The sequence below is a fragment of the Dunckerocampus dactyliophorus genome, chromosome 2 (assembly GCF_027744805.1).
Source record: "Dunckerocampus dactyliophorus isolate RoL2022-P2 chromosome 2, RoL_Ddac_1.1, whole genome shotgun sequence".
NCBI lineage: Eukaryota > Metazoa > Chordata > Actinopteri > Syngnathiformes > Syngnathidae > Dunckerocampus > Dunckerocampus dactyliophorus.
In genome coordinates, this window is record NC_072820.1 from 21,176,524 (window position 1) to 21,202,523 (window position 26,000).

At 41.0% G+C, this 26,000-nt stretch overlaps 2 protein-coding genes across 6 annotated transcripts; one reads left to right on the plus strand and one right to left on the minus strand.

Annotated features, from left to right (window-relative positions):
• Positions 1 to 2,244: 2,244 nt before the first annotated feature.
• LOC129177503 (heterogeneous nuclear ribonucleoprotein C-like) lies at positions 2,245 to 12,410 on the plus strand. 5 transcript variants are annotated; one of them, XM_054768715.1, is made up of 9 exons: positions 2,245 to 2,391; positions 4,944 to 5,038; positions 7,055 to 7,323; positions 7,471 to 7,543; positions 7,635 to 7,685; positions 7,781 to 7,989; positions 8,075 to 8,188; positions 11,606 to 11,778; positions 11,858 to 12,410. In XM_054768715.1, exons 2-9 carry the CDS (start codon positions 5,034 to 5,036, stop codon positions 11,951 to 11,953), a joined length of 990 nt encoding a protein of 329 aa, XP_054624690.1. In that variant the 5' UTR covers positions 2,245 to 2,391; positions 4,944 to 5,033; the 3' UTR covers positions 11,954 to 12,410. The 5 variants fall into 5 exon arrangements, with proteins under 5 accessions (XP_054624690.1, XP_054624693.1, XP_054624691.1 ...); XM_054768718.1 differs by having other exon boundaries at positions 7,781 to 7,953; XM_054768716.1 differs by having other exon boundaries at positions 7,638 to 7,685.
• A 6,002-nt stretch (positions 12,411 to 18,412) lies between these two features.
• Positions 18,413 to 23,892, minus strand: LOC129176927 (uncharacterized). Its single transcript, XM_054767454.1, has 13 exons — positions 23,842 to 23,892; positions 23,304 to 23,418; positions 22,829 to 23,035; positions 22,568 to 22,675; positions 21,688 to 21,832; positions 21,308 to 21,594; positions 21,012 to 21,122; positions 20,737 to 20,881; positions 20,033 to 20,316; positions 19,818 to 19,928; positions 19,563 to 19,695; positions 19,292 to 19,399; positions 18,413 to 18,809 (listed from the first exon to the last, which is right to left on the minus strand). Exons 2-13 carry the CDS (start codon positions 23,400 to 23,402, stop codon positions 18,763 to 18,765), a joined length of 1,785 nt encoding a protein of 594 aa, XP_054623429.1. The 5' UTR covers positions 23,403 to 23,418; positions 23,842 to 23,892; the 3' UTR covers positions 18,413 to 18,762.
• Positions 23,893 to 26,000: the final 2,108 nt, after the last annotated feature.

Consider the following 26,000-nt stretch of genomic DNA (forward strand, 5'->3'; position numbering starts at 1 on the left):
CCACTCTGTTGTTTTACTCTGATGTTTTACTAATTTGGCTATAGCACAAAGCTAAGATGTGGATGTTTTGTTCAGATAGCTTAGCATATACATTCCTGATCAGAATTTTAAGACTACTTGAAAAATTGCAAGAATTTACATTAGCTGTCAGCCTAATTTACTGAAAAAAAAATCAGTAAATGCTACTATTGTGTTGTTGTTGTGAATATGTCACTTTCTTGGCTTTGGTGTGAGTTCATGGCTGCATTTGTATGAATCTTGTTCCCGGAATGTGTTCTTGTTGCGACATCACGGCCAAGGTGGCATTGGTTCAGACAACTCACTGGGGGCGTGTCAAAATCTCCACTTCATTTCACTCGTATTTCATAGTTGTTTATTTATCTATGACAGCAGTATGACACAAATGTTTTATTAAGTGAGTACTTTCATTTTGTTATTGTTTTTTTCTAACTTTTTTTGGCTTTAAAGGGCTGTTGGCCCTTTAAGATCCAACAGTGCAAAATGTAAATTCTTGCAATTTTTCAACTGGTTTTCCAATTTTGATCAGGAGTGTATTGGATTGGACTACATTGGCTTGGTGTTAACATTTTTAATGTAAAAAATGTGTCAAAGTGGCCCGCGCATCCTTCAGTTTAATGTACGCAGCCCTCACTGGAAAAAGTTTGGACACCCCTGGTCTAATAGATGTGTAATGTAAACTAAAGACGCTTGCAACATGGAAAAATGATTTACAAACTAAAATGTCTTCCTTCACACATTGCCAAGTTTCTTTGTTACCTATGACAACATTGTTGGTCATTATTGCCCGTCATTTATCAAACATACAAAGGAACTTTGAATTGCTCAAGTTCTATCATGAGAAGCATTTTATCAACATGGTTGAGCTTGTTCTCCCATTAGAAGAAATGCACAGTATTGTGGGAATGGCCATAAAACAGCCAGTGATGCACATTTATTAACACATTTTCTTAAGGTTGTAGATAAGGCCGGCTGTGAATTGTGTCATGTTTTGCGAAAACAATTACGAAGCTCTTTGCGGTACGTTGGTAAACAAATAGAGAAGGTAAATGTACAGTATGTTCCTCCCAAAGCTACATCAGCACTGATGAGCTCTGCCCTCCACATGTGTGCATGTCATCATATCCAAACTTGGAGCTGAAGCCTACTGTATGAAAGCCTTTCAAACATCTGCTCCCAACATAAGACTATACAGAAATACAAAAGAGGAGGGCGTACATACAGTACATACATATTTGGTTACATAGCTGGAACTGCAACGGTGTTGCAGAATCCCTGTGATGATGCACACACGTCGTAAACAAATGCTGCAAGACTCAAGCTGAACCAGATGGACAAAAAAATTGAGGCTGCAGAGAGTAGAGATACCAAAAAAAAACAGCCACTCTGTGGCTCTTTCACCTGCCAATATTTCACTCTCTTTCCCGCAGGTTAATGCATACACATTTATGATGAATACACATCTGTTTATTCTTTTTTTAGGTGATACTAAGTATTTTTACTGACAAATTATTCCATCTATCAGTGTTGCCTTGCAACAAGTGTAACCCCACTTATTTTTCTGGTGTGTATGCACTGCATCAATTAATTTGATCTTGCGCCACTGTCTGACACCATAATTAATGACGAAAATTCATATATTTTTCGTAAAAAATGCACATTGGCTTCACTTATCGGGTCCCATAGGCTACGATCACACCATTCAAACATCCTGTGGACTCATTCATGTGATTCAATACATTTAAAAAAAAAGAGATAATATCCACTGAGACATAGAACAACACTGCCCTCTCTTGATTGACTGCAGCAATGTTTAATTTTGGGGTATTAATTTAATTTGTGTACTGTATGTACTGATTAGCCACAATGACAACAAGATGCTATATTTGGAAATAAAATGGTCAAACGTATAGACTTTATTATTGTGCCCGTGTTGAGTGTTGTGGTTTAATGGGAGGAATCATTTTCTGTGACCTATGTCTCGTAAAAGTCTGCCTATATGTGGAAAATGTAACGTAACTAAAATGGATGATGTGATTTAAGCATGATGTAGCTACGCGAAGAGGCGTTTCAATAAAAACATCCGCTTAACTGACAACAACTGAGTACGACTGTAGTTGTAAGACACACCGGCGCCCACTGTTGTCCATCAAGTGATATCTCACCGTGAGGTCCCGCCCGCCCGCACCGCGCCGTTACACAAAACTAGCCTCCCCAGCCCCATAATGCGCCATAGCCTCTTCGTTAGCTTGTCGGCTAGAAGAAAGCTACTTCTCTGCTCACGGGGCGAACGCCTGTGCTCGCAAAGGACGACCTAAGTAACAATTTGACAGATTTTACCGAAAGCAAGGCATTTTGCTCGTAACGGTCGTGGTGAGTATTTTGTTCCCAGATATTTTTCATTTTTCCTTCCTTTTTCCTTTCTTTTTGGATTTTTTTTTCAGCGATGCTTTTTCTATTTTGCGAGTGGGCTGAACGCGAGCGGCAAGCTAGCTGGCCTAGCTAGACGCTCGCCCCCACCCCCTGAAAAAAAGGCTGTTTGTGGTTTTAACAAAACACGACACTTTGGATACATCCTAGCCGCAGTTTCTTCCAGTTTTGCAAGTTTGCATAGGTTGATTTTTGTGGCGGTTGTTCAGAAGACCTACCTTTGACTGGACTGATGTGTTTTTGGCACGCTTTTCAGACGACCCAACCGCTAAGTTAGCTAGCTATTAGCTCGTCTGCTGTAATAGTTTGAGCTTCGTCCTGACCCACTTGACATCACAGATTACCGACCACACAACGCAGACTTTTGCAGGTTTTGCTATTTTTGGAGGATACGGGAAGCTGATCTGTTTGCTTTGCATTTTTAGCTCCGGCTATCATTAGCCACGCTAGCCGCCTGTTAGCCTCCGAGGCTGGCTAGTAGGGCCTATGATTCACTCTGATGCCTGGTGGTGGCGCTGTGCGTGTCCAGTCGGGCGTGTTGTGAGTGGTTTCGGTCATTTTTCTTACCAGGTTTTGCTTTTCTGGCTCAGACTGAACAGTCGGTTATTTTTGGGGAGTTTCCCTGCAGTGTTTTTCCTGCCATGATGATGACGAGGGATTTTTTCAGATTTTGTATGGACTGCCAGTGGCTTCAGTTTTGTTTCAGAACACTTTACACATTTAATGATTAAAAGTCTGTTAAACTGAAAGAGTATGATGGTGGTTTATATTGAAAATACATTAACGTCACCCCTTCTTTACTTTCACCGGACAAATGAACACCACATCAGCTTTTAGTGACCAACTTAAGTGTGAAATCCTGAATGCAAACCTATGTGTGTACTAAAAATAATACTTTAATGTAGAGGCTCTTCACATACATGTCCTATCAAACATGCCTTGCATAGTTCTTTTCGTGCAGCAAGGGTCATCTGCTCTAATTCATTCTATCATCAAAGTTGACAGCAGTAATCAACGTGTCATTGCCTAATTTATGGTTTCCCCTCTATGTCATTTGATAGTGGCTCATTCATTAATATGTGCCTGTTGTCATTCCTTGTACTTCTTCTAAAAGCCAGTGACGCACATGAAGAGACAAGTTAATTAACACAGCCAATATTCTCGCAATACCAGTCAAGCCACCTCTGCTCCATTTCCTTGTTGTGACACCCATGTGATTTTACTGGATGGCGACTAACTTGGGGTTTTATGTCAGTAAATTACTACAGCAAAGGGGCCTTTTACATTAGACTATAACTGATAATGCCGTCGTTACGTTATCAGTTTGTCTGTGTCACCTGCCTTATTGGAGCCATAACAACATATGCGTTCGAAAATGACGTTTAACAATTCTGTCCAAATGCTAAAGACATACATTAGTAAAGATGGATATGTGCACACCTGTTAGATAGTTCGTACTTTAATATTTAAATACTTTGAGTACTTTGCAACTTAAAACAACGACAAAGGTCCACAGCTCTCTTGTTGTCTTTGGAACACTTCTCCATCAAAGTGTACATTTGCTACAACACTAATGTGTCACAGAACTTGCACACAGTGGAACCTTCGCAGGCCAACACAATCTACAAGACATTGGCAGTTCTACGTTGTTCTGACTTCAAAATAAGTTTTCCCATAGGAAATAATGTAAATGGACTTAATCGTTTCCACGGTCATTTGTAGTAAAACCTATGTTAACAGTACAGGTAGTGTTTTAAGTCACATTTTACAATTTGTATGAACATCGTGAACCATGAACCATCGTATTGGGCAAGTAAATAAAACAAATACTTTTTATAATGCATAATGCTTCAAATACTTTTTGTACATCCCAGTTTTAATCAAAGTTTTTTTTTTTTTTTCACAGTATTGCATGTAAAAAAAAAAAAAAAAAGTCTGGTTGACCTGTACTGTATAATTACGTGAAATGGAGTGCCCAAACAAAGCACCCTGCGTATTGCGGACTCTTTGTATTTTTGTATTGCGTGTGACTGCTGAATAACCCACCATGGGGCCAAAGTGCGAAAAAGTGTGATAACCAAGGTGAGGAACACTGTTGAATTCAATCTCTCCAGGATGTACAGGAAGTCTACTTCAACAATAAGTTCAACAATAAGTGCCCCACAATGACCAGACTCTTGATTTTCTTCCCCTAAAATGTGCCTCTGTATCCAATGTACTGTAAATGTTGGGCCCTGATAGATACTAGATAGAGCTAACATACATGTAGACAACTAGAAAACGTGATGCTATAGCCATTTTACTAGAAACACTAGCCACCCCTTCCCTCTAACTAAGACAGCTGGTTCTTGGACATTGTGTTTTTGTGTTACTAGCCACTGACACCCCCCCCCACACCCCCACTGCCCTCCTGCACACACTCCACACAGGTAAGAAGACTTGCTTCGACGTAACCCTGCTTAGCTTGACTGAGGTGTTGTTTTCTGTCGCCTCAGTAAAAATCGCGAAGGTGAAGGTCGAGACACCAGCCCAAACTGAGCCCAGCCCACAGTGTCAGACTGACGACTGCCCTGCACACAGACGCTATGGAGTGAGTCATGACTGTTCCAAACAACCCCCCACCCCCCTTGTTCTTCCTCCTCCTTTCCACCCTTCCCGACGGTTGGTGGAGGGGGGGCGGGGGGCGTGGTCACTCACTGTTGATGTATGCTATGTGGGGCCTCAAAATCTGGAAAGCCAGCAAAGGCCTCGCCTTTTTCTTGTGTGGCGGCTGTGGCGGGACAACACTAATAAGTAATTATACTCGTCCGTCTTGTTTTGATCTCAGGTTAGGATGCCGAGGATAGGTGTGTCCTTGGTTAGAATTGATTGATCACCTTCATTAGGTTGTACGTCACCAATGCGATATCTCGCTAGATCGTCACAATTTGTTTTTAAAAAATGGGATGAATATCCCCCTCCTCCCCAACAATTTCTTAAAATTCAACTTAAATTCTTCTAATACGCTTACCACATTTTCACATATAGTGACTGGGAGGTGTTTTACACAACTGCAGAGTAACTGGCATCTATGAGGGGTGATGTGTTTATTGGAAATGAGGCTTTATTTGTACAGATATTATATAAATACTAAACATGACACGTGGTGTTAGTATTTGAGGTGTGGTGTTTTCCCCAAACCACAGGTGGTGGTTTTTCTTCAGTAGCCTACAAGCAAAAATGTTTGTTTTATTTACCAGCAGCCTGAATTAGCATTGTCATACGACGTTAAGATTTCGCTGCTTAATGGATTGCACCTTTAAATCCTTTCAACCCCCCAAAGAACTGTCTGTATAATTCTTAATTGTTTGAGAATATATGGGTTTTTTTTTTGTTTCTGTTTGTCCAACATTTTGATGTGATCGGTTACATGTTGACTGACTGACTCTTCTTTGCAGGTGCTAAAATGTGATTCTCTGGAGCAGTGTCTGCCACCCACTGGCTCTTCTTCTTATTGCGTGATTCACTCTTTTTTAGCAGCAAGACATGTCTGCTTTAGAAGCGATGACTCGAGGGGAGCCTAATAGTCATTTCTTAATCTAACTCTTACTGACTTAAAATCTTTGCAGCAGTATTGTTTTGTTTTAATGACTACTTTGGTAGTTTTTGCCCAATCTTGCAGCAAACCAATTACAGTGGAACCCACTTATGTGACAGCCACAAATAGATTTGGCGTTATCTGTTCGACCTCGCTCAAACACATTAAAATACTCCTGGTATGGCTGAAAATAAGAAGAGGTAGTATAAAGTTAATCTGTAGTTCTAAACGTGTTTTGCTTTTCATGTTTTTTTACTCACTTTTTGCAAATGTGTCATTGCCAATTATGCAAATTAGATGATGCCATGCACCCCCAATCCCCTCGTGGAGATATGTCTTGTATTGTTAACTTGCACATTATTGCTAAGCAGCGTGAATCAACAAAAGCAGCACAACTACTATCGAGTTACACAGCATTAAAACATACACAGGGTGATTTCCTGTTGAGTGCACATTAAGCTTCAAAGTAAAAGCCGCCGGAAGAAAGATTTGTGCATGTACGAAAGCTTGAAAGTTGTCGTGAAGATGCACAACCAAATTATCGCAGCAGCAGCTGTTAGATAACAGTATCAAATATATGAAAACACAATAATCCAAATAATGTGCACAAATGGAGGAAAACCAGCGTTAGTAGAAAAATCCTTTATCACGCATTCTCCTTATGTCTCTGGCCATTTTCACATGCAATGTGACAAATGCAGCACAGCATAATGATAGTTTGGTTTATGTCAACCGCCTTTGTCGACATTATTCAGTGAGCCTCAGGGGTCTCAACATAAGCGGGTTCTGTTGTAGTGCCAACACACCTTTCTTGGTGGAGGTACATAGGATTAGAAGAAAGGCTAATGGCCCTCTGTGAGTCGTCGTCTTCTTTACAGCTGTTCTTTGCCGACATCCCTACTGATGTCCTCATCCATGCATTTCAGAGCTGGGAGTTGCCAGGAAGCCGAGCCAAGCCGGTGGGGCGGGAGGCGCCGTGTTGCTCCGTGGCTAAATGTACATCTGTTGTGTTGTGTCTCTTCCCGCCAGTCGTTCGCCCACCACCTCCAGCTTCATGGCCAGCAGCAACGTCACCAACAAGACGGACCCGCGCTCGCTCAATTCGCGGGTCTTCATCGGCAACCTCAACACCTTGCTGGTCACCAAGGCCGACGTGGAGGCCATCTTCTCCAAGTACGGCAAAATTGTTGGCTGCTCCGTGCACAAGGGCTACGCCTTCGTGCAGTACGCCAACGAGAGGAATGCCCGCGCCGCCGTTGGCGGGGAGGATGGACGGATGATTGTGGGTCAAGTGCTTGGTAAGATGTCTCGCTTGTCAACACAGGTTGTCTGTTCATACATAGATGGTTCAAATGTTCAGTTTGTCCTTCAGTTGCTCAAATGTCATACCAGGTTTGGGATTTATTTAAATTGCAAAGGAGGTTCATTGTCTGTTTTTGCCTCAGACATCAACCTCGCCGGAGAACCCAAACCACACCGATCCAAAACCACCAAGCGTTCAGCTGGTGACATGTACAGGTTGGTCAATATGCTCTCATTGGACAGTGTTGTTTTACTTTTAACTCATGAGACATTCATGGCAGTTCTCCACATTTTTCTTCCCTCACAGCAGTTCCTCCTTTGACCTGGATTATGACTTTCAGAGAGACTACTATGACAGGTGAGTAGCCCGTCGGGGCCGACAAAGCCTTCGTCATGGCAACAGACGGCTCTCACTGGAGACAGCATGCGCTTTTGTGTTGCGGTCCACTCCAGAATGTACTCGTACCCGTCCCGTGTCCCCGCCCCACCTCCACCCCTGTCCCGGGCCGTCATCCCATCCAAGCGCCCGCGGGTCAGCCTCAGCGGTGGGGGGAGTAGTCGCCGCACCAAAAGCAGCTTCTCCTCATCCTCCAAGAGCAGCCAGAGGGCCTACTCGTCCAGAAGTAGTGAGTCGTCTGCCTGCCAGCCTGGTCTTCAATGTGGTAGATTATCACGCTGTTGATGGACTGTCATGCTGCTTGCTTATGTGGACCTGCTTACCCCTGTGCTTTGCCTCTTTTCCTGCAGTCAAAGTGGACGAGCTGCAGACCATCAAGCGCGAGTTGACTCAAATTAAAAGCAAAGTGGATGACCTCCTGGAGAGTCTCGAGCGCATGGAAAAGGACCACAGCAAGAAGTCTGGTACGAGTGTTAATAATTAGGGACATTCACTTCCTGTTTATACTGTATGCGAGTGTCCAAAGTGCGGCGGCCAATTTCGACCGACAGCTCGTTTGTCATTAGCTCTCGGCATATTCTAAAGTGAATACATTACATTGGTCTGCACAATTTTTGAAACAAAGAAGAAACTCTCCCCCGATGGATAATTTTGGGGTGCTAATTTCAAATCTGATGTCCATTTTTTCATATTAGCCTTTATTTTTGGTAATCTTACGCTCACTCTCCCTAAAAACCTGAAAAATGACACATAGAATACACAAAAAGCAAACCAAACCGATTTCCAATCTTCCTTCTGTAGGCCAGATTTGCAGCTGTGAAAGCCAGATTCTCGCTGAAACTGCTCAATTTACATTTGTTCACTTGTTCATTTCACTAGAAGCACAAGTGGTATTCTATCTTGTTGAGCTTCACTTCTCTTGGCAGTCTTAGTGCAGTCATAAGGTAAAATTTCCCCAATACATAAAAGATGGAATGTCAGTATTATACTGTAGCAGACAACTGCTGGAGTTTGGTACGTGAATTTTTGGATGCTGAACACTCCCATCAATCTAAAAGAAGGAAGCTGTTACCATCAAGTTATGTTCAAAGTAATTTTATTTCCTCCTGTACTTAATTTATGCCATGTCCATCACTTAGTACCTGCTTTTGTATTCACAGCTTCACATGAATTTATGCAGTCAGCATGCAACAGTAAAAAAATAAGATGACATTTCCAAAAGAACGTTACCCGTTACAACAAAGCCAATGACATTTTTTAAATCAGCACCCTCAAATTAGCTATAAAGCATGGGTTTCATTCTTGTTTCTGCAACCTCGTCACATTTTGTAGACCTGTGTTATTAATGAGAGATACATTGGATCCCCGTACCTTCTATACTAAGCATTTGCAACCCCAATAATTGGCATATTTTTGGTATATATACAGTGTTCTCTCGTTTAGCACGGGGGATAGGTTCCCAAAATAGCTCGCAATAAGTGAAATACGCGAAGTAGCCAACTATATTTTTTTACAGTTATGTTTCAAGGCTGTAAAACATCACCTTCCTGTTTTGCCATGAGTTATTTTTTAAAATTCAATAGTTTCTCATGTCAGTAACCCAAAATGGAGCCAGTGAAAGTGGCAAGTACCAGCATTTTGATTGACGTTGAGAAATGCTATTGAAGTCAAGAAATGACACATGACAAAACAGCAAGATGATGTCCGTGTGGTGTCTCGTTGCCACATCGTGATTTTGGAACAATCACAACTTCCGTGAACTTGGCTCATTCAATCCTGTTTCAAAAGTCAACCAGACAATTTTGAATGATCTTTAGAGACACACAGAATATCGTGTTCTGTGGCTATATAGACATGGAACCTACCAAAAGAAAGATTAGACTCCCATCTTTCATCAGAAAAAAGTTTGTTTGTACCTTTTTCCGTTCTTTAGTAGTTAGCAGTAGAACATAGGTAAGTTTCAGGAAAATATCAGTTGCTGACTAGAAAAGAGAGAAGCTTTTTGTGAAAAGATACCTTTCAAGCAACACTTTCACTTTGACACAAATATGTTTTGCTTTTGTGACCGCTCAAATATCTAAACAACTTTACCACAACATACACAGGTTTTACATTTCTACCAATTGGTGGTGCCATTGGAGTCAATATCAAAGTGTAGCCATGATCAAACCCCATCCCTAAATCCTCGTATCGGTTTTGAAGGATATCTGAAGATATGAATTGAAGTTATGACGAGGAGCAGTCTTCGGCGCCAGGCTCCACCTACTGTGTAATGAAACTGAAAATGATGCTTTGTGTCATCAGTCTATTTAATGTGCCTTGAATAAGTGTGATTGATTCAACTAGGTTGAAAGAAATCCGGGTGTCTCAAGCAGTTAACATGCATAATATTTATCCAGTAGGGGGCGCCACCAGTATCGATGTATACACACGGACTGGAGGATGACCTAATCCACCTTAAAAACCTTGGGCCAATTTGACAATCTGGGAATTATGACAGTTATAATTTTCAACCAGGAGGGGGTGACACTGGTGCCAAGGTGGCCATGTGGTCATGTCCTGTTCCCCAACACACCATCAAAAATATCGGGACAATAGAACCATGTAGAAGTTAGTTAGCGCAGTTATACAGTCCTACCAGTTGGTGGCGCCATTGGAGTCCATGAAAATGTAGCCATGATCATACCCCAACCCTTAATCCTCATATCAGTTTTGAAAGAGATCTGATAATATGAAGTGAAGTTATGACTGTCTGATGGTTTATGGCGAGAAACAGTCTTCATCGCCAGACTCCACCCACTACATGTAATGAAACATCATGCTTCATATCATCAATCTGTTTAATGTGCCCTGTCTAAATGTCAAAGTGATTCAATAAATTGAGAGGTGTGGGTTTTTGTATCAAGCATATGTTTAGTTGTCACTTCCTGTCGGCACAAGGAGGCACTGTTACCAATTCAGGAAGTGACATATGGGTCTCTTTAGGGTGTCATCTACGTCATACACACCAATTATTCTAGAAGTCTGACCTCGTGGAGTCGAGTTATTTGAGTATTGTGTTGCTTGGCAAGCCTCAAGGCTCCACCCACATTGTATGTCGTACGTTAAAATGGTTCGCTAAATATAATTGGCTGTATGTCTAGTATCTGATTTTCATGTGGCCTCATTTGCTCAAAGTCCCTAGGAATGGTTCATCGAAATACAACCCCTGGTTTTTGCCCAAAAAGGCTGCTTTAAAACAATATGGCCAACTTCCTGTTTGTTTTTGAACATGGGATCTTGAGACTTTTTTTGTGCGTCCTTTCATGAGTGATTTTGCTGCCATATTTCATGATCTGTGAAACGGGGGGTGGGGGATAATTTTTTGTAAATTTATAGAGGGTATCCATGCACACTGTCACCGGTGCATTCGTGTATGTGATGAAGACGCTTGCATCTTCTTCCGCTGTGGAACACGTAAACGAGATGGCCGCGGCGCTTCGTCGCGGAAGTAGAGTGGCATTACCACGGGCGTGTTATTAATACACACTGTGTATTAACATGACAAGACGTGTGCCATATTGTACACTCACAGAAAAATGTATGCAACCTGAGGCAAAAGTTTGGCATACATTTTCGAAGTTAATCGAAAAACACATTAACTGGGGTGGACGCTAACTGAGGATCCACTGTATAGATTTACTATCTACTGAAAAAGAGTCAACAGTCAGCCACTATTGCCCTGAATAGTTGGCAAAACAAATGAGTAGCAAGATAATTACCTCTTGCCAACAGTCACGGTGGTGGTACTGGGAGGAGCTGCGGTTCAGTGATGGGAACATGTACTGTGACATTGTGAAGCTGGGCGTGATCACAAGTGAAAACTTGTTTGTGTCTGGCAGAGTCCAAGACTTTAAAGCCAGAGCCCGGCGAGGTGACCTCCCCCCCTCACCCGAGCAGCAAGAAAGATGAGGGCATAAAGAGGGAAAGGGAAACCCCAGACCTCAACGACTCTGAGGAGGACGAAGATGACGACGAAGAGGAGGGAGACCTGCTGGAGGAGGATGAAGAAGAGGTACTGATGGACCACTATTACTGCTGACTCATTGAATAGTCGTGTCTAAATTTTTCTCTTTTTGGTGTTTTTTATGAAGGTGAAGAGCCAAGGTAGGGAGGAGGAAGAAGAGGAAGGAGAGCATGTGGACGGAGACGACGATGCCGACAGCATCAACGGTGAAGATGACTCGTAGACCCCTCCCCCATCGCCGCTTGTAGTAGGAACTCGGACTTCAGTTTTGACCCTTATAGTGTAGATACAAGAGAGGAAAAAACACCAAAATATTGCCGACATACACAGCAATGAACATGGCACGTATACACACACACACACACACACACACACACACACACTTATCAAGGCGTTATTTGTTCCCGGTTGCACCGCTGTGACAGGAATAACTTGCTGTAGGCCCTTTTAGCACGTCTCAACTGACAGCCGGACAGACTCCACGTGTGCAGTTTGTTTCTCTTATGTTTTTTTAGCAAGTAGACGCGTCCCGCCCCCATAGCTAGTCCTGTATTGTCCCTCACCCTCTTCCGTCATACATCAATTGCTTTGAACTTGTGTACTGTCTGTTTTTTTTTTTTATACTATTCACTTTCTGTTTTACTGTAAAGGAATAAATTGCAATAAAATGTTAAAATTAAGTGGGTTGCTTTTGGTTTTTGAGCTTCAAATCATCTGTTACGTGGCCACTTTAGGTATGCCCACACAACCTAATGATACACATTTTAACTGTTACAGCAAATGTACAGTTGTGCTCATAAGTATTCATACCCCTGGCATTTTTTTTGTATTTCTTGTATATTTCCTTTCAGATTGCATTTATTCTGCAAAAAATGACAAAAGGGTTGCACCAGGCTTTCACAAATACAGCATGTATGTATTTCTGGGGAATTTCATTCTTATTTGGGCTTTATTTCACAAATTTACAAAAAACGTCATGTTCATAAGTATTCATACCCCCTGCTATAACATGACTAAATAATCAATGGCAAAGCCTTTATTTGCAATTACAGATTTGAGACGTCTCCTGTAGTTAACTACTGGGTTCTGGCATGTTTCCACAGGAATTGTGGCCCACTCCTCCTTCCAAATTCTCTCCAGGTCCTTCAAATTGGTGGGTTTTTTTGCCATGACCTTCACCTTTAGTTCCCTCCAGAGATTTTCGATGGGGTTGAGGTCCGGGCTTTGACTTGGCCACTCCAAAACATTGACTTTGTTTTCCTCAAATCATTTCTTGACTATTTTGGCGGTATTTTTTGGGTCGTTATCTTGTTGGAAGATCCAATGTTGACCGAGACCAAGTTTCGCAGCAGACTGTCTGATGTTCTCCTGGAGTATCTTGATATACTGTTCCTTCTTCATGATGCCGTCAACCTTAACGAGGTTCCCGGTCCCACTCGCTGAGAAGCAGCCCCACAGCATTATGCTTCCGCCTCCATGCTTAACAGTTGGCACTGTGTTCTTTGGTTTGAAAGCTTCACCCTTCTTTCGCCAAACGTAAGCCACGTCTCTGTGTCCGAAGAGCTCCATCGTCATCTCGTCCGACCATAAAACCGACAACCAAAATGCCTCTTCTTCATCCAAGTGACGTTTTGCGAAGTCCAGACGCGATCTTGTTTGGTTGGGGTTTGAGGAGTGGAGTCTTCCGTGGTCGGCATCCATTGAGTCCTGCCCTATTCAATGTCCTCTGGAGTGTCTGCCTTGAGATACTGGCCCCTTTGTCACTGAGGCCCTGTAACATCTCTTTGGTGGTGATACGAGGGTTGATGGTGGCCGCCCATGCCAATTTTCTTGCATGCGTGGCTGAGACTTTGGGCTTCCTTCCAGGTCTCTTCAGGTTCTTCAAGGTGTGGAACACCTTGAACTTCTTAATGATGCTCTGCACTGTGGCTGGATGAACCTGAAAACGCTTGGATATATCTTTATAACCCAAACCATCTTTGTGTGCATCCACAGTGCCCGACCTTAGGTCCTCACTCAGTTCTTTCTGCTTGACCATGGTGGAAATTCTAGCATTGACTATGAACTGACAGTGACTTCACCAATCCCCTCAATTTATAGGCCCCAGGAATTTTCTGGAAACCAACATGGCTTGGATTTGTTGCATAACAATGCAGGAACTAATGCAACACAGCTTGGGTGCACCAAAATTAGTGAACCATGAAAAACACCAGTTCTTGTACTTCAGGAGGACAAGGGTATGAATACTTATGAACATGACATTTTTTGTGAATTTGTGAAATAAAGTCCAAATAAGAATGAAATTCCCCAGAAATACATATGCTGTATTTGTGAAAGCCTGGTGCAACCCTTTCATGTCATTTTTTGTAGAATAAATGCAATCTGAAAAGAATTATACAAGAAATACCAAAAAAATGCCAGGGGAATGAATACTTATGAGCACAACTGTACATTGGTTTCATAAGCAGCATTCTGAGGCACTCAGCCATGGCTGCACCGTTGAAACTTGTGCCTTGTTAGAAAGCCATACAGCGATGTATGATGCGTGTGTGTTAATTACTCTAAAAATGTTAATGTAATTAATGAAATAAATTAGTTAACGCTGTTAACGCGCTATTTTTAACAGCCCCAGGCAGAATATTAGAAATAGGTCTAAATAAGCAAATACAGGAGGTCGTCCGTATATGTACAAGTGTTCCTATGATGGTGATGTAAGTTGAGTTTCAGTAGAAGTGGGAATTTATATCGAAATTAACATCTGAGTCACCCACACTGTACATAGAACACATGAACATATATAATAAGATTAAATACGAAAATTAAATGAAACTAATTATAACACAAAACAGCTTTTTATTTTTATCCCTGTGGTTGTCTTGTACACTGGAAAGGGCGTTGCAAGCTAGGGGGAGAGAGGCTTATTTAGAGCCCTTTGAAATTAGTTATATTTTTTCCTAAATTGTGTTTTATTTTTTTTTTCAAATTACTTTTTTCCATTAAATTTTTTTTATTCTGTTTTTTTTTTTTTTTTTACCTTTCACACTTATTTTACCAGCATAGATTGTGTACTTTTGTGACGGTAAATAAAATGTCTGTCAATTAAATGCAAAAATCCTTACATTTATTTATGCAATACGTCATTGGCCAATTTTGCCCAGTAGTCAAGCAGATGTAGCTTGACTAATTTTTCGAATGGGATGTCAGCCTCTGCACACATGCAGCAATGTGTGCAAATCCTCAACAAACCGTAATGGCCGTGCTTTTGGTTAAGGAAGACGTAGTGACCAATACAATTCCAATTGTGTTATTAACTGCGAACAGAGCTCTTACTTTGATGCCCGGAAGTGTGTTGTGTGTGTTGAGAATGTCAGTTGATGGTTAAGATGAGCTTGGAGCAAGAATAACCCCGCCTCTCGTCCTTATTTCACTCAGAACTTCCACAATGTCAGCGGGTATTGTAAAATGCTCATTTGCATTAACAAGCGGTCTAAACACACACACAGCCGCACTAGCATGCTCTGCTAAACTAAGCTAACCCAGCTAGCTTCCATTCATTCTCAGTAAGAGGTGAGTTTCGAAGTTTTTTTGACAACTTTTGCTTTGCTGGTGTTTCAAGTCACTGTTTCAACATGTTTACAGTAGTGTTGGAAATAATTCCTCACACAACGTTTCTGCGATGACAGCATTTCATTCACAATATGTCAATTTCCGCTAGATTCAGCATTTAACAGTAGATTCCATTTTTATTGGCTAATACTGCGATTTCGTCAAAGCTGAAAGTCTTAATAGTAAGTCCACTAAGCTGCTTAATTATCACTGTCCATTTCATAGGAACAAATCTTCTTTCACATCTTTACCCTTCATGATGGTTGCGACAGTAAAGCAGCTTGCACCAAGCATGCGGCCAATGTTGATCAGCATTTCTCCACTGAGCATTTTATGATGTCTTAATTTCACCTCACTTTCCTTTTCTTTGATGCATTGCCATCAGAAGAGTCTCTGATGTTTGGGAATCATGGGATAAAGGGAAAAGGCTAAGAAGTCTAGCGACGTGCGGTTACGTACTGTATTTCGCCTAGGTTTTCTTTTGCCACGTGCACGTAACTAGTTCTCATTTTCTTTTTGCACAGTATTAATAATTTGTGTGCGTGCGTACGTAACCACGAAACATAACGCGAGGACTGCCTGTCGGTAATAGCCTGCCATTGGATAATATTATTGCATGGGTGATAAGTTATTTCACCCTAACTGATGCAGTGAATTGCTTCTGATTTGTGTGGAAAGAGACACCCTGTGGTTGTGGAAAAGAAGGGTCAAATTATTGGCATGCATCCAGTGTGAGTAAACATCCCAGGAGATTGCTCAAGCTACTGAAATGGGGTAAGAACCATCCAACGCATTATTAAAAAGTTAAAGGACAGTGGGGAAACATTGCACAGTGGTCCGAATTTCCCGTTACCAATACAAGATCTTGGCGAAAAATGAACGCAACTCTGGACAGCAATAAATGTGACATCGCAGTAGTTTGTGGAAACGACACCAGAGCAAATGTCTGTGAATATTCTCATTTAGTGTTACTACTAATAATTATTTTCTTAGTCGATTAACCTGAAGCTTATTTCGATTAATCGAGTAATCAGTTAGGTCTGTCTAAGGCAGGGGTGTGCAAACTATGGCCCTGGGGCCACATCCGGCCCGCCAAGCGTTTGAATATGGCCCGCCTGTTGCTTCCAAAGTATTTCAACTTTTAACATACAAGCTGGCAACATGACTTGGAAGTAGTCACAGTCAGTCAGTCTGAGACAACCTTTGATGGTTTAAGTCCACGGTTTAAGCTTCCACATCGTCCGCAAGGTTCAAAATATCTTTCTCCAACTCCGGAGAAAGTTGGAGTATGTTCGCCGACTTCAGAGCTTCTTCCCACCCAACGCAAGCATTGGACTAGATTTAGATTTAGAGTTAGTCCCGCCCACAGACTTTGATGGGTGGTTGTGACTGATAAAATGAATTCATGAAGTTGCACACTGTGAAATAAGTAAATAATTAAAAACATACATTAAATAATTACATAAATTAATAAATAATTAAATCAATACTGAAATTATTAATTAAATAGTGAAATAACAGTATATGGTTTTACATTAAATAAACTTGTATTTGAATTATTTAATGATACACATAATTATTCAAAGATTTATCTATTGATTTAATTAATTAATGGCACATTTAACTAATTAAATACATATTTATTTATTGGTATAATTAATTAATGACTCATTTAATTATTAAATGATGTATTGATTATTTCATTAATTAATGACACATTTCATTAATTATTTAAAGATTTATTTATTTATTTCGTTTTGTCCCATTTGGTCCTCCCTATCAGTCAGTTTATGCTCAACGACCAGATAAAACAGTTCTAATCTGAGGAGAAGGCGTATTTAGTCTCTAAGGTAGAGTCATGCCCCAACCAAGGATAGTTTCACTCTTTTTTATTGGTGCCAAACGACAGTCGTAAGAAGTACCTTGATTTTACATATTTAATCTTGCTTAGATTTCAATTACATTATTTAGTTTTTGTTATTATAAATTTAAATATTAATTACAATTTATTTAAATCCATGTTTTCATGATTGAAAATATAAGCAAAATCTGAGCTACATGCCTGAAAGAAGAATATCAGCATTTGAGTACATATTACTTGTGAGATCTCACATAGAAAGTGGTAAGAAAAAAAATATAGCCCTTCGACAATATTTACTTTTCATTTGCATTTACTTTGCATGTAAAATATAAATAAAGCAAATAATATATTATCATGAGCCCGTAGGCGTAAGAAAAATATACTTTACCTGTATGAACTACATTTTTATATTTAAGTTTCAGATGCCTCCATGTGTTTTTCACCTGTGGGATTGTACCTAAATTAAAATCAGATTTTATTCCACACCAGTTGTTCACCTGTGGGTTAATAAGAAAATGGGATCAAATGTTAAATCAAGGTCAAAACAATGCCTATTTGGAATCCGCTCCATATTGTACACCCATCTCCTGCATAAGTATAAATTTTGTCACCAAGATTCAATGAAAAATTCAATCGAGTGTGATAGAAAACACGGTGAACAATTCTCTAGCTGTTTCCCAAGTTTTGTTCGTGCCCCACCCCTAAATACTTGTGGTAATTGCCCAAGTAGCAGTGATGAGAACAATGAAAGGCCGATTAATAACTCTTGACAATCAACATTCTGGTATGTTCCTGTGTGAGGCGGAATGACTTAACCATAGCTTGATTATTCATCTAGACGCTACCATTCTTCTATGTGTAAGAAAGACAGCAGAGGGGTAGACTTCCATAGAAAGCTTTTGTTGCATGTCGTAAGTCAGCTAATGACCTGAATTTATCTGAATTATTTTTTTGTCATTTTGGATAACATTTGAGGTGTGCTTCACCAGTGTGATGCAATGTCTTGCACAAAGACTGCCTTTTTTTGGTGACTGGCTTTTTTTTTTGCGCTGCCTAGTTTTTTTAGTCAGGTTTTAGTGTTCAGTTTTTAGTCTTTTTGTATTATTTTATGTCAACTAGCTCCAGTACTGGGCGAGAGGCAAACGGTACCTCGATTCTTCTGTACGTTTTGCGTCTACGGAAAAATTGACAGTAAAGAATCTTTGAACGTCGCCATGAAGAACAAAATGACAGTATCAACTTTATTCATGATTTTAGATCATGTAAAATCCATAAATACTTTACACTGTTGCGACACAAAATGAACACAAAAGAAATTGGAACATGGGTTTGGTTCTTCTCAAACAGTTCAAACTCGTCAGACCTAAAGTTCTAATGAGCTGCTCCTATAATGACGATGCCCATTAGCAGAGCCCTGCTGCTCTATCTAAAGACAAATAACTTCACACGTCTGAGTAAGTAGACATTGAAGACGGTAAAAACATTAATAGAATACACGTCGTGATGTGTTTTCATTGGAACCGATGACCTTCTTCCCTTCTCCCTCACATCTGGACTCGTTAACCTCAGAGCAGGGCCAAGACTGTGAGAACGCTCAGCAGGATAACCATGGCTGCATGGGAAAGAGCAGACACGAAAAAGAAGGTAATGTGGTTGTGTGTAAAGCAGTGTGACCTTTCCAGTCCCTACCTTGGTGCAGTTTGTCTGGCCAGGTGTCAACACAATTAACTACTGTAAACCCTGCGCTTTATCTCAATTCATGCACTTTCTTACTTACACTTTTTGGGGGAGAAGTGCATTCACACTGAGAAGTGTGACTCAAACTGAGCCATTTTATAGACAGCTCTATTTGCTGGTGTGCTGTATGTCATGATTCAAGGTATCAACAATTTTGCTGCATGTTGCCTTTTTTGGGGTCCATATACCAAACGTCTTTCTGTTTGCTTTCTTGTGATCAGTAAGAGAAGTGAGCGGTGTCATGTGGTTTTAGATGGGATGCATTTTGGTTGGTTGGGATTTTACCACGTGGACAGGAACCGACTGCACCGAGTTTAGAAACACAACAAATTTCACTTCGGGTAGTTCATTGTTTACCGTCACTGCGCTTCGTGGTCCCAGCGTTTGGGGCAATAACGATCACCCCGTTAGGATCAGTGAGGTTAACAAGCATCTCCAGCAAGACGTCAAAGGGTCCGAGATTACCTGAAGAAGGAAAGCAGCGGAATGTTAGACATTCTTCCAAAATTCACTCCTTTGTTTGAATACCAGTCCTGTAAGGTCAGTGATGTTAACATTCAAATAGATAGATGGAGAATGGTCTATGACACAATCAAAAAGAATACCGGACAAGTGTCTTTTAACTTACCGTCAGTCACATTTCCAATGCCCAGCAAGACTGTGGAAACTGTTTGGTTCACAATCTGTCTCGGTTCCAAATTGATGAAGTTGAACTCGCAATCGATAGATGTGCCGTTCACCACACCAACATTAGTCACTACCTGTGGTGGATAAGGATTTTAAACACTGTACATACTTTTACCAACCTAGCATGTGTCCATATGGTAGCAGTGAGGAGTTAAAGAAGGAGATACACCATAGTTGTCTCGTATGGAAGACTCACCCTGTCGTCTGCAATGAAAGTGCCGTCAGTGTTGTTTCTGGTCACCACGCTGAAGAAAAACGTCCCGTTTTCGGTCATGTTTTGTGCACAGGCAAAAAGCAAGGTGGTGCCCTGAGGACAAAGGTCATCAATGGCATCCAGATTTCATGGCGACCGATCTAGCTCATCGGTCCATGTTTAGCTAAAACCGCCTCCGATCCAAGTGTGTGCCTCACCTCAGTTGCGTTGTCGGTAAGTCCGAATCCTACGTATCCCGACGAGTTTCCACTGAGCCTGATGGTCGCCGTGAGGGGCTCAGTGGCGGTGGCATTTATAGAAGTGAAGAGACAGTCCTCGTCGGATTCAGGGTTGCAGTCATTTGGTGTCTCCAAGCACAGGACGCTTGTCCCGCAACCGTCTCGGTTGATGATCAACATCATCGCGGGGGTGATGGTACCATTTGGGTTGGTGAAATTCAGGAGACCAGTGGTCACAGTTGGGTCAAAGGTAGTGACCTCGCCTGAAGAATGAAAGCACAGGTTAGGCCACTTATCCCTCCATCTGTTTTCTATAGTGCTTGTCCTCATTAGGGTGATGGGTGAGCTGGAGTCTATCCCAGCTGACTTTGGGGGTGGGAGGCAGGTACACCTTGGACTGGTCGCCAATCAATCACAGGACACATACATATAAACAAGAATTCACACTCCCATCACACTTCCAGACAATTAGTTTCCAGTTAGCTTAACATGCATGTTTTTGAGATGTGGGAGGAAGCCGGAGTACTTGGAGAAAACTTATGCACAGGAAGAACGTGGAAACTCCACACAGATGTTCAATGTATATTCCAATCGGATCCTTATCATATTTGGATCTCCAGACCGCTAAATTTAACGTAAAGTGTGTGTGTGCTGTCAGAGAGCGTTGACCTATTTGGTCTCACCGTTGTCCAGGGTTCCATTTCCCAGGAGGACATTGCCGACAGACCCGTCTGAAGTCTCTCTGGTGGTAACAGAGTTTGCGTTTGGAATGGTGAAAGTACATTCGATGGATGTTCCATCCACCGCATAGCGGAGATCGTTCACTTCCTGGGAGGGGCGGATAATTGACGTTTCGGTCATTTAATCAGACATCGGTGTTATGGCGTGTAATGCTGTGTTGTCAAGACATGATTGATCAAGAATTGGTGTCCACGATTGAGACATGACTTGTCGTCACCTGATCACTTTGAGTAAGATTCCCATTAGAGTTGTTTCTGTCCAGTGTGAGGAAGAAGAAATCATTGTGATTGCTGCTGTTTATTCCGCACACATAAAGGGTAGTTATGCCCTGAGGAGAAAAGAAGCCAGAGTTCATTTAGGTCATCAGCGTCTTTCCTTTTCTGCTTTGATTCCTTTTGACCGATCGCTTTCAAAATTGCAAGGATGGCTGCTCTTGCACCGAGAACAGGAGCACTTGCAAGATTGACGGAGATCTGTCAGGCAAGATTTTGAAAGGTCCGAAGTGTGTTTCACCTCAGCTGCATCCTGGGTGAGTCCCATGGCAATGAATCCCGAGGAGTTTCCGCTGAGCTCTACAGACAGGTTGAAGCCGGATCCCATGCCGGTGGTGGTGTTCAAAGACGTAAACAGACAAGGTTCGTCACCTTGAGGATCGCAGTCATCCGGTGACTCCACGCACAGTTTGGTTTCTCCACAGCCATCTCGGTTGATGTCCAGAGTCATGATATTGATGTCACCATCCGCGTCGGTGAGGTTCACTCGAACACCCATCAGAATGGGCATAAACATTTCTGGAATAGCTGAAGAATTTAAGGAAAACCCATGTGAAGTTAGACGCAGTGAGTGGAACCATGCCTTCCTTGCACACAGCCTGAGGGTTAGGGAACACTTACTTCCATTGACAGTTCCATTTCCCAGCATGACGATGGCGGTGGTTCCGTCCAAAGTCTCTCCTTCGTTGGTGGTGTTGACGTTTGGAATGATGAAGTTACATTGGATCAGTGAGCCGTTCACGGTGCCACGGATGTCTGTCGTATTCTGGGGGAGGTAGAAGATAATGATGTTCACCTTCCAACCAATCATATTGTAGCAGTGACACTTCAAAGCAACAATGATACACAAACATTGAGTCAGAAGCATCATGTCTTTTATTTGTGGTCATTTCAAATGTTGAAGTACTTCTGGTGCTCTTCATAGGCCCTTTTTGGGCATATACGACTTTTGATTTGCTAAGGAAGCTATTGCTACTGTCTCTGTTTTATGCTTCTGCATTTCACTACGCCACCCCTTCCAACATCTGTGTCTGTGCTGTGCATTTCTCCACAGAAATGCTGTGGGCAGTATTGACTCAACTCATGAGCAACTTTGGCACTCTTCAACTACTTAGAATGGAAATTAAACAGTGTTAATGAAATGGAACTAATGATGACATAGTATATGCAATAACGTGTTGGCTCCGATCATTGCCGCAAAGAACAACATTACCATTAAATGTAGCAGTTAAAAGGAAGTTCTGCTGTCTGCACAATTAAAAAAATCTTGTTCTCTTTAGTTTGCACAGGAAACAGGTTTGAAAGGTAATAATGACTCATCATGCTAATTAGTCACATGCTTAGCCCCAATGAACAATGTGTGCATGTCACATCAATAAGTGCGTTCATTTTAATAATAAACTGTGTTGTATCAGCAGCCATTGAGGCATATAAAGTATCGAGACAACATGCTGCGATAGCGGCAGTTTTCTTCTATGTTGGAATCAAGTTGAAGCCTCACCCTCTCATTTGCAGTAAGAGATCCATTATTGTTGTCTTTGTCCAGCGTGGTGAAGAAGAAGGTGTTATTGGTGCTGTTTATACCACACACAAAAAGCATGGACATGCCCTGTGGAGAGATTAAGTGAGAGGTCATCAGGCCCTAATGTGACACTTCGGTCGGTTTCTTCCTCATAAAAAATATTTTGCCCCTTGGTCCATCATGTCCATAGAGCTGGCTACATGCTTGAGGGAGGTCAAAGTGTGTTGGAGGGTGCCTCACCACATTTTCTTTTTGGGTGAGTGCCAAGGCGATATATCCCATGGACATTCCGCTGAGGCTGACGTACAGGTCGAAGCTGTTGGGCTCCATGGAGGCGGTAGCATTGAAAGATGCAAACAGACAAGTGGCATTTCCATCAGGTTCGCAGTCATCAGGGATCTCCAGGCAGAGTATGGTCTCTCCGCAGCCGTTACGGGTGACAGTCACCTGGGGGAAGACCGGGTAAGGATGGGCGGCTGAGTTGGCTTCACGAAGTCCAATGTAAGGGATCTTCAAACCATATTTGTAGCCTTGCCGAACGACTTTGATACAGGCTTTAGTCACATTTGGCTGATCTAACTTTTGCCTTGAAAAGACACTAAAAAGTATGGTTCCTCTCCCAATGATGAAGCTTGAAGCTATAATACAAAACTGTTTATTTGCTAGACTACTTGGACACATCGTTCTCAGTGAGCAAGGAGAAAACCTAACCAACCTCTGTGTCATTACTGAATGACAGGTGAGCTGTTCCCTGTGCTGTGGGAAGGGCCAAGGCCACGCAAGCGGCCACCAGGAGTATGAGTCCACTCTTCATTGTCGTTCAAATTCAACTGCCAAAAAAGACCAGAATATTAAGCTCACACCAACTGGAAAACAATTCTCAAATATACTGTATGTTCCTGTTTTGGAGCTACTTTTAGTTCCAGGGTGTCCAAAGCCATGCTGCTCGTATTGTAAAAATAAAATGAGAAACATGGACCGCATCAGACCTCTGCCAAGGATGATTAATATCCTATTGCTTATATCTTACCCTGTTCAATTGTTTAATAAGCAAATGGTAAACAAATATCACATTCAGAAAAGTTTTCCTGTTTTAGTTGAAGACAAAATGAATGAAATATATTTTTTTAAGTAAAAAAATACATATATAGTATTTATAAATAATACTATTCCATCATTTACTCACAGGATATTAAAATAATCAGTGTTTGTCTAGTATAGGTTGCATTTTTTTTTAACTTGTAGAGGTTTACCTGAGCTTTAAGGATGTTCTCTGGATGCCAATGAGTGCTGGAAGTGTGCGCAGGCCTTAAATACGCAGACATTAGCGATGATGCTCTGCTAAGGTGTGGCCGTGGAAGAAAGAACACACCTGCCTGCAAGGTGCGTTGACGCTTCCGTATTCTGTGAAAACCACATTGCCAGACAAACTTGCTCTTGAGCAATTAAAGAAAGTTGACGCTCACTTTAGCAACATGTGTGACCCCCCCCCCCAACTTAAATGAATGTGTAGATTCGATTTGAAGAAAAAAATACATAAACATACATTAATGGTGTTATGAAGAGGGGAAATAATAATAACAATAATAATTTTTCCAATTGCTGCTCCCAAAATAAAGTCATGTTAAAAGCCATTTTAACTCCGTCTTCAACCCTTCAACCCAGCATGAGACATTTTGTTTTTCATTTCATTTATCATTTGATTTATTCATCTCTACTTCCAAACTATCTATTAAAGTAGCTTGTTTTTATGTTTAAGTAAAATCAAATAAAAAAAACAATTATACAAGTAATGTATAAATTATAAATATATATATATATATATATATATATATATATATATATATATATATAGGTATACAGTAGGGAAGGATTCCATTTGTTACTTTTTACTTGGATACTTTTCAAGATCAGGGGAAATATTTTTTTGTTTATCTGTGAACAATTGAATAATATTTAATACAACAATATATAGATAACAATAGCAAAAAAATAATAAATTCTCTTTTATTACATACAATTGTTTGAGCAAAATGAAGTCATTATTAGTGCGAAAAAATAAACAAAGGCAAAAACTGCTATAGGCTCTCCCTCAAATCTTTTGCCATTATTTCCTCTAATATCAATATTTGGATGGATGCGCCTACCTCTAATTTAAATACGATCCCATGCACAGGATTTAGAATAGCCAGTTTCATGACGTACCGTTCATTATTATTATCGTCATTATTTCTCCTCTGACAACGTCCCCTTACTTTGGTTAATGACGTCTCAGAGCCCCAGTGAGACAGATCATGCTCAAGCATGATAGCAAACAGATACCGCCAACTCAGAGGCTACACAGTGTCCTAAGGAGGGTGTGGCGGTACCAAACAATGGCACAAGTATTTGTCAAAGTGACTTGCCAAGGAACGATGCCATCTCACATTCCTTTTACAGTGGCCTTTCAGGAAGTGGAAGAGCGTGTTGAGTGCGTCAGGCGCAATTAAAGGTCATTTGTTTCCAAAGCCCTCATTAAAAAGACGCTCATGTTTTCGCATTGGTTGCATGATTGAGATGAGGTAATAGTTGCTGATGGTGTAGTGGTTCATCTAGCAGTCCAGGGTTTGGGCTCCATGTCGTCTGACGTCAGCTGGGAGAGTCTCAAGGTGCGAGTCTTCACTAATTTATTATTTATAATTGACGCATGAATCCAACAGCAGACGACACAATAACTAAAATCAGCTTACGGCCGCCCATGAGTGACTTCACCTGTCGATCACAGCACTGACATAAACGTCAATCATGCTTTGATAAAAACATCAAAAGAATGTAACCCCGTTTTTCAAAACATCAAAAATAATTTGATGTGCAAAAGTCTTTAACAAAAGAAACAGGCTGTTTTTATTAAGATTATTTAACAAAACTCACGTTTGCTTTTTCAGAGACAAATTTTTCACATCAAAGACAAATTTCATTATTCAATGATGACCCATACGTGTTTTATTAAGATAAAAAACAATTAGTCTTCAATGTACCTAATGTAAGTTTTTTAACGTTCCAATGTACTTTTTTCTAAGCATCAAACACAGTTCAAAGTCTTCAGTGAACGAGACCTGCATGTTTTGTTGTCAAAGACAGTCTAGTCTTCAATGAACCAACCTCCAAAACAATTTTGAGTCTTCACCTGCATGTTATTGGTAACATCAATGACAGTTTAGTCTTCAACAAACCTAATGTACATGTTTTTGTAAACACTGAACGTAATTCAGAGTCGTCAACAAAAGAAACGCACTATTTCATAGATGAAAGACAATTTAAAGTTTTCGACAAACGTAATGCACATTTTGCCAAAGCATTTTCAATAAACTTATGTGTTTTTGTAAATATCCAAGACATTTTGGTAGCTTGAGCATACAAAATGTACATCTTT

What these genes read in the sequence shown, in the direction of transcription:
- LOC129177503 (XM_054768715.1), top strand. An exon ending in CAGAGAGACTACTATGACAG is followed by an intron (nt 7,686 to 7,780) that starts GTGAGTAGCCCG and finishes GGTCCACTCCAG; the next exon opens with AATGTACTCGTACCCGTCCC. An exon ending in CCAGCCTGGTCTTCAATGTG is followed by an intron (nt 7,990 to 8,074) that starts GTAGATTATCAC and finishes CTTTTCCTGCAG; the next exon opens with TCAAAGTGGACGAGCTGCAG.
- LOC129176927 (XM_054767454.1), bottom strand. Translation starts at nt 23,402, where the DNA reads ATGAAGAGTGGACTCATACTCCTGGTGGCCGCTTGCGTGGCCTTGGCC. An exon ending in CATTCAGTAATGACACAGAG is followed by an intron (nt 23,036 to 23,303) that starts GTTGGTTAGGTT and finishes GTCTTCCCCCAG; the next exon opens with GTGACTGTCACCCGTAACGG. An exon ending in TCACCCAGGATGCAGCTGAG is followed by an intron (nt 21,123 to 21,307) that starts GTGAAACACACT and finishes TTTTCTCCTCAG; the next exon opens with GGCATAACTACCCTTTATGT.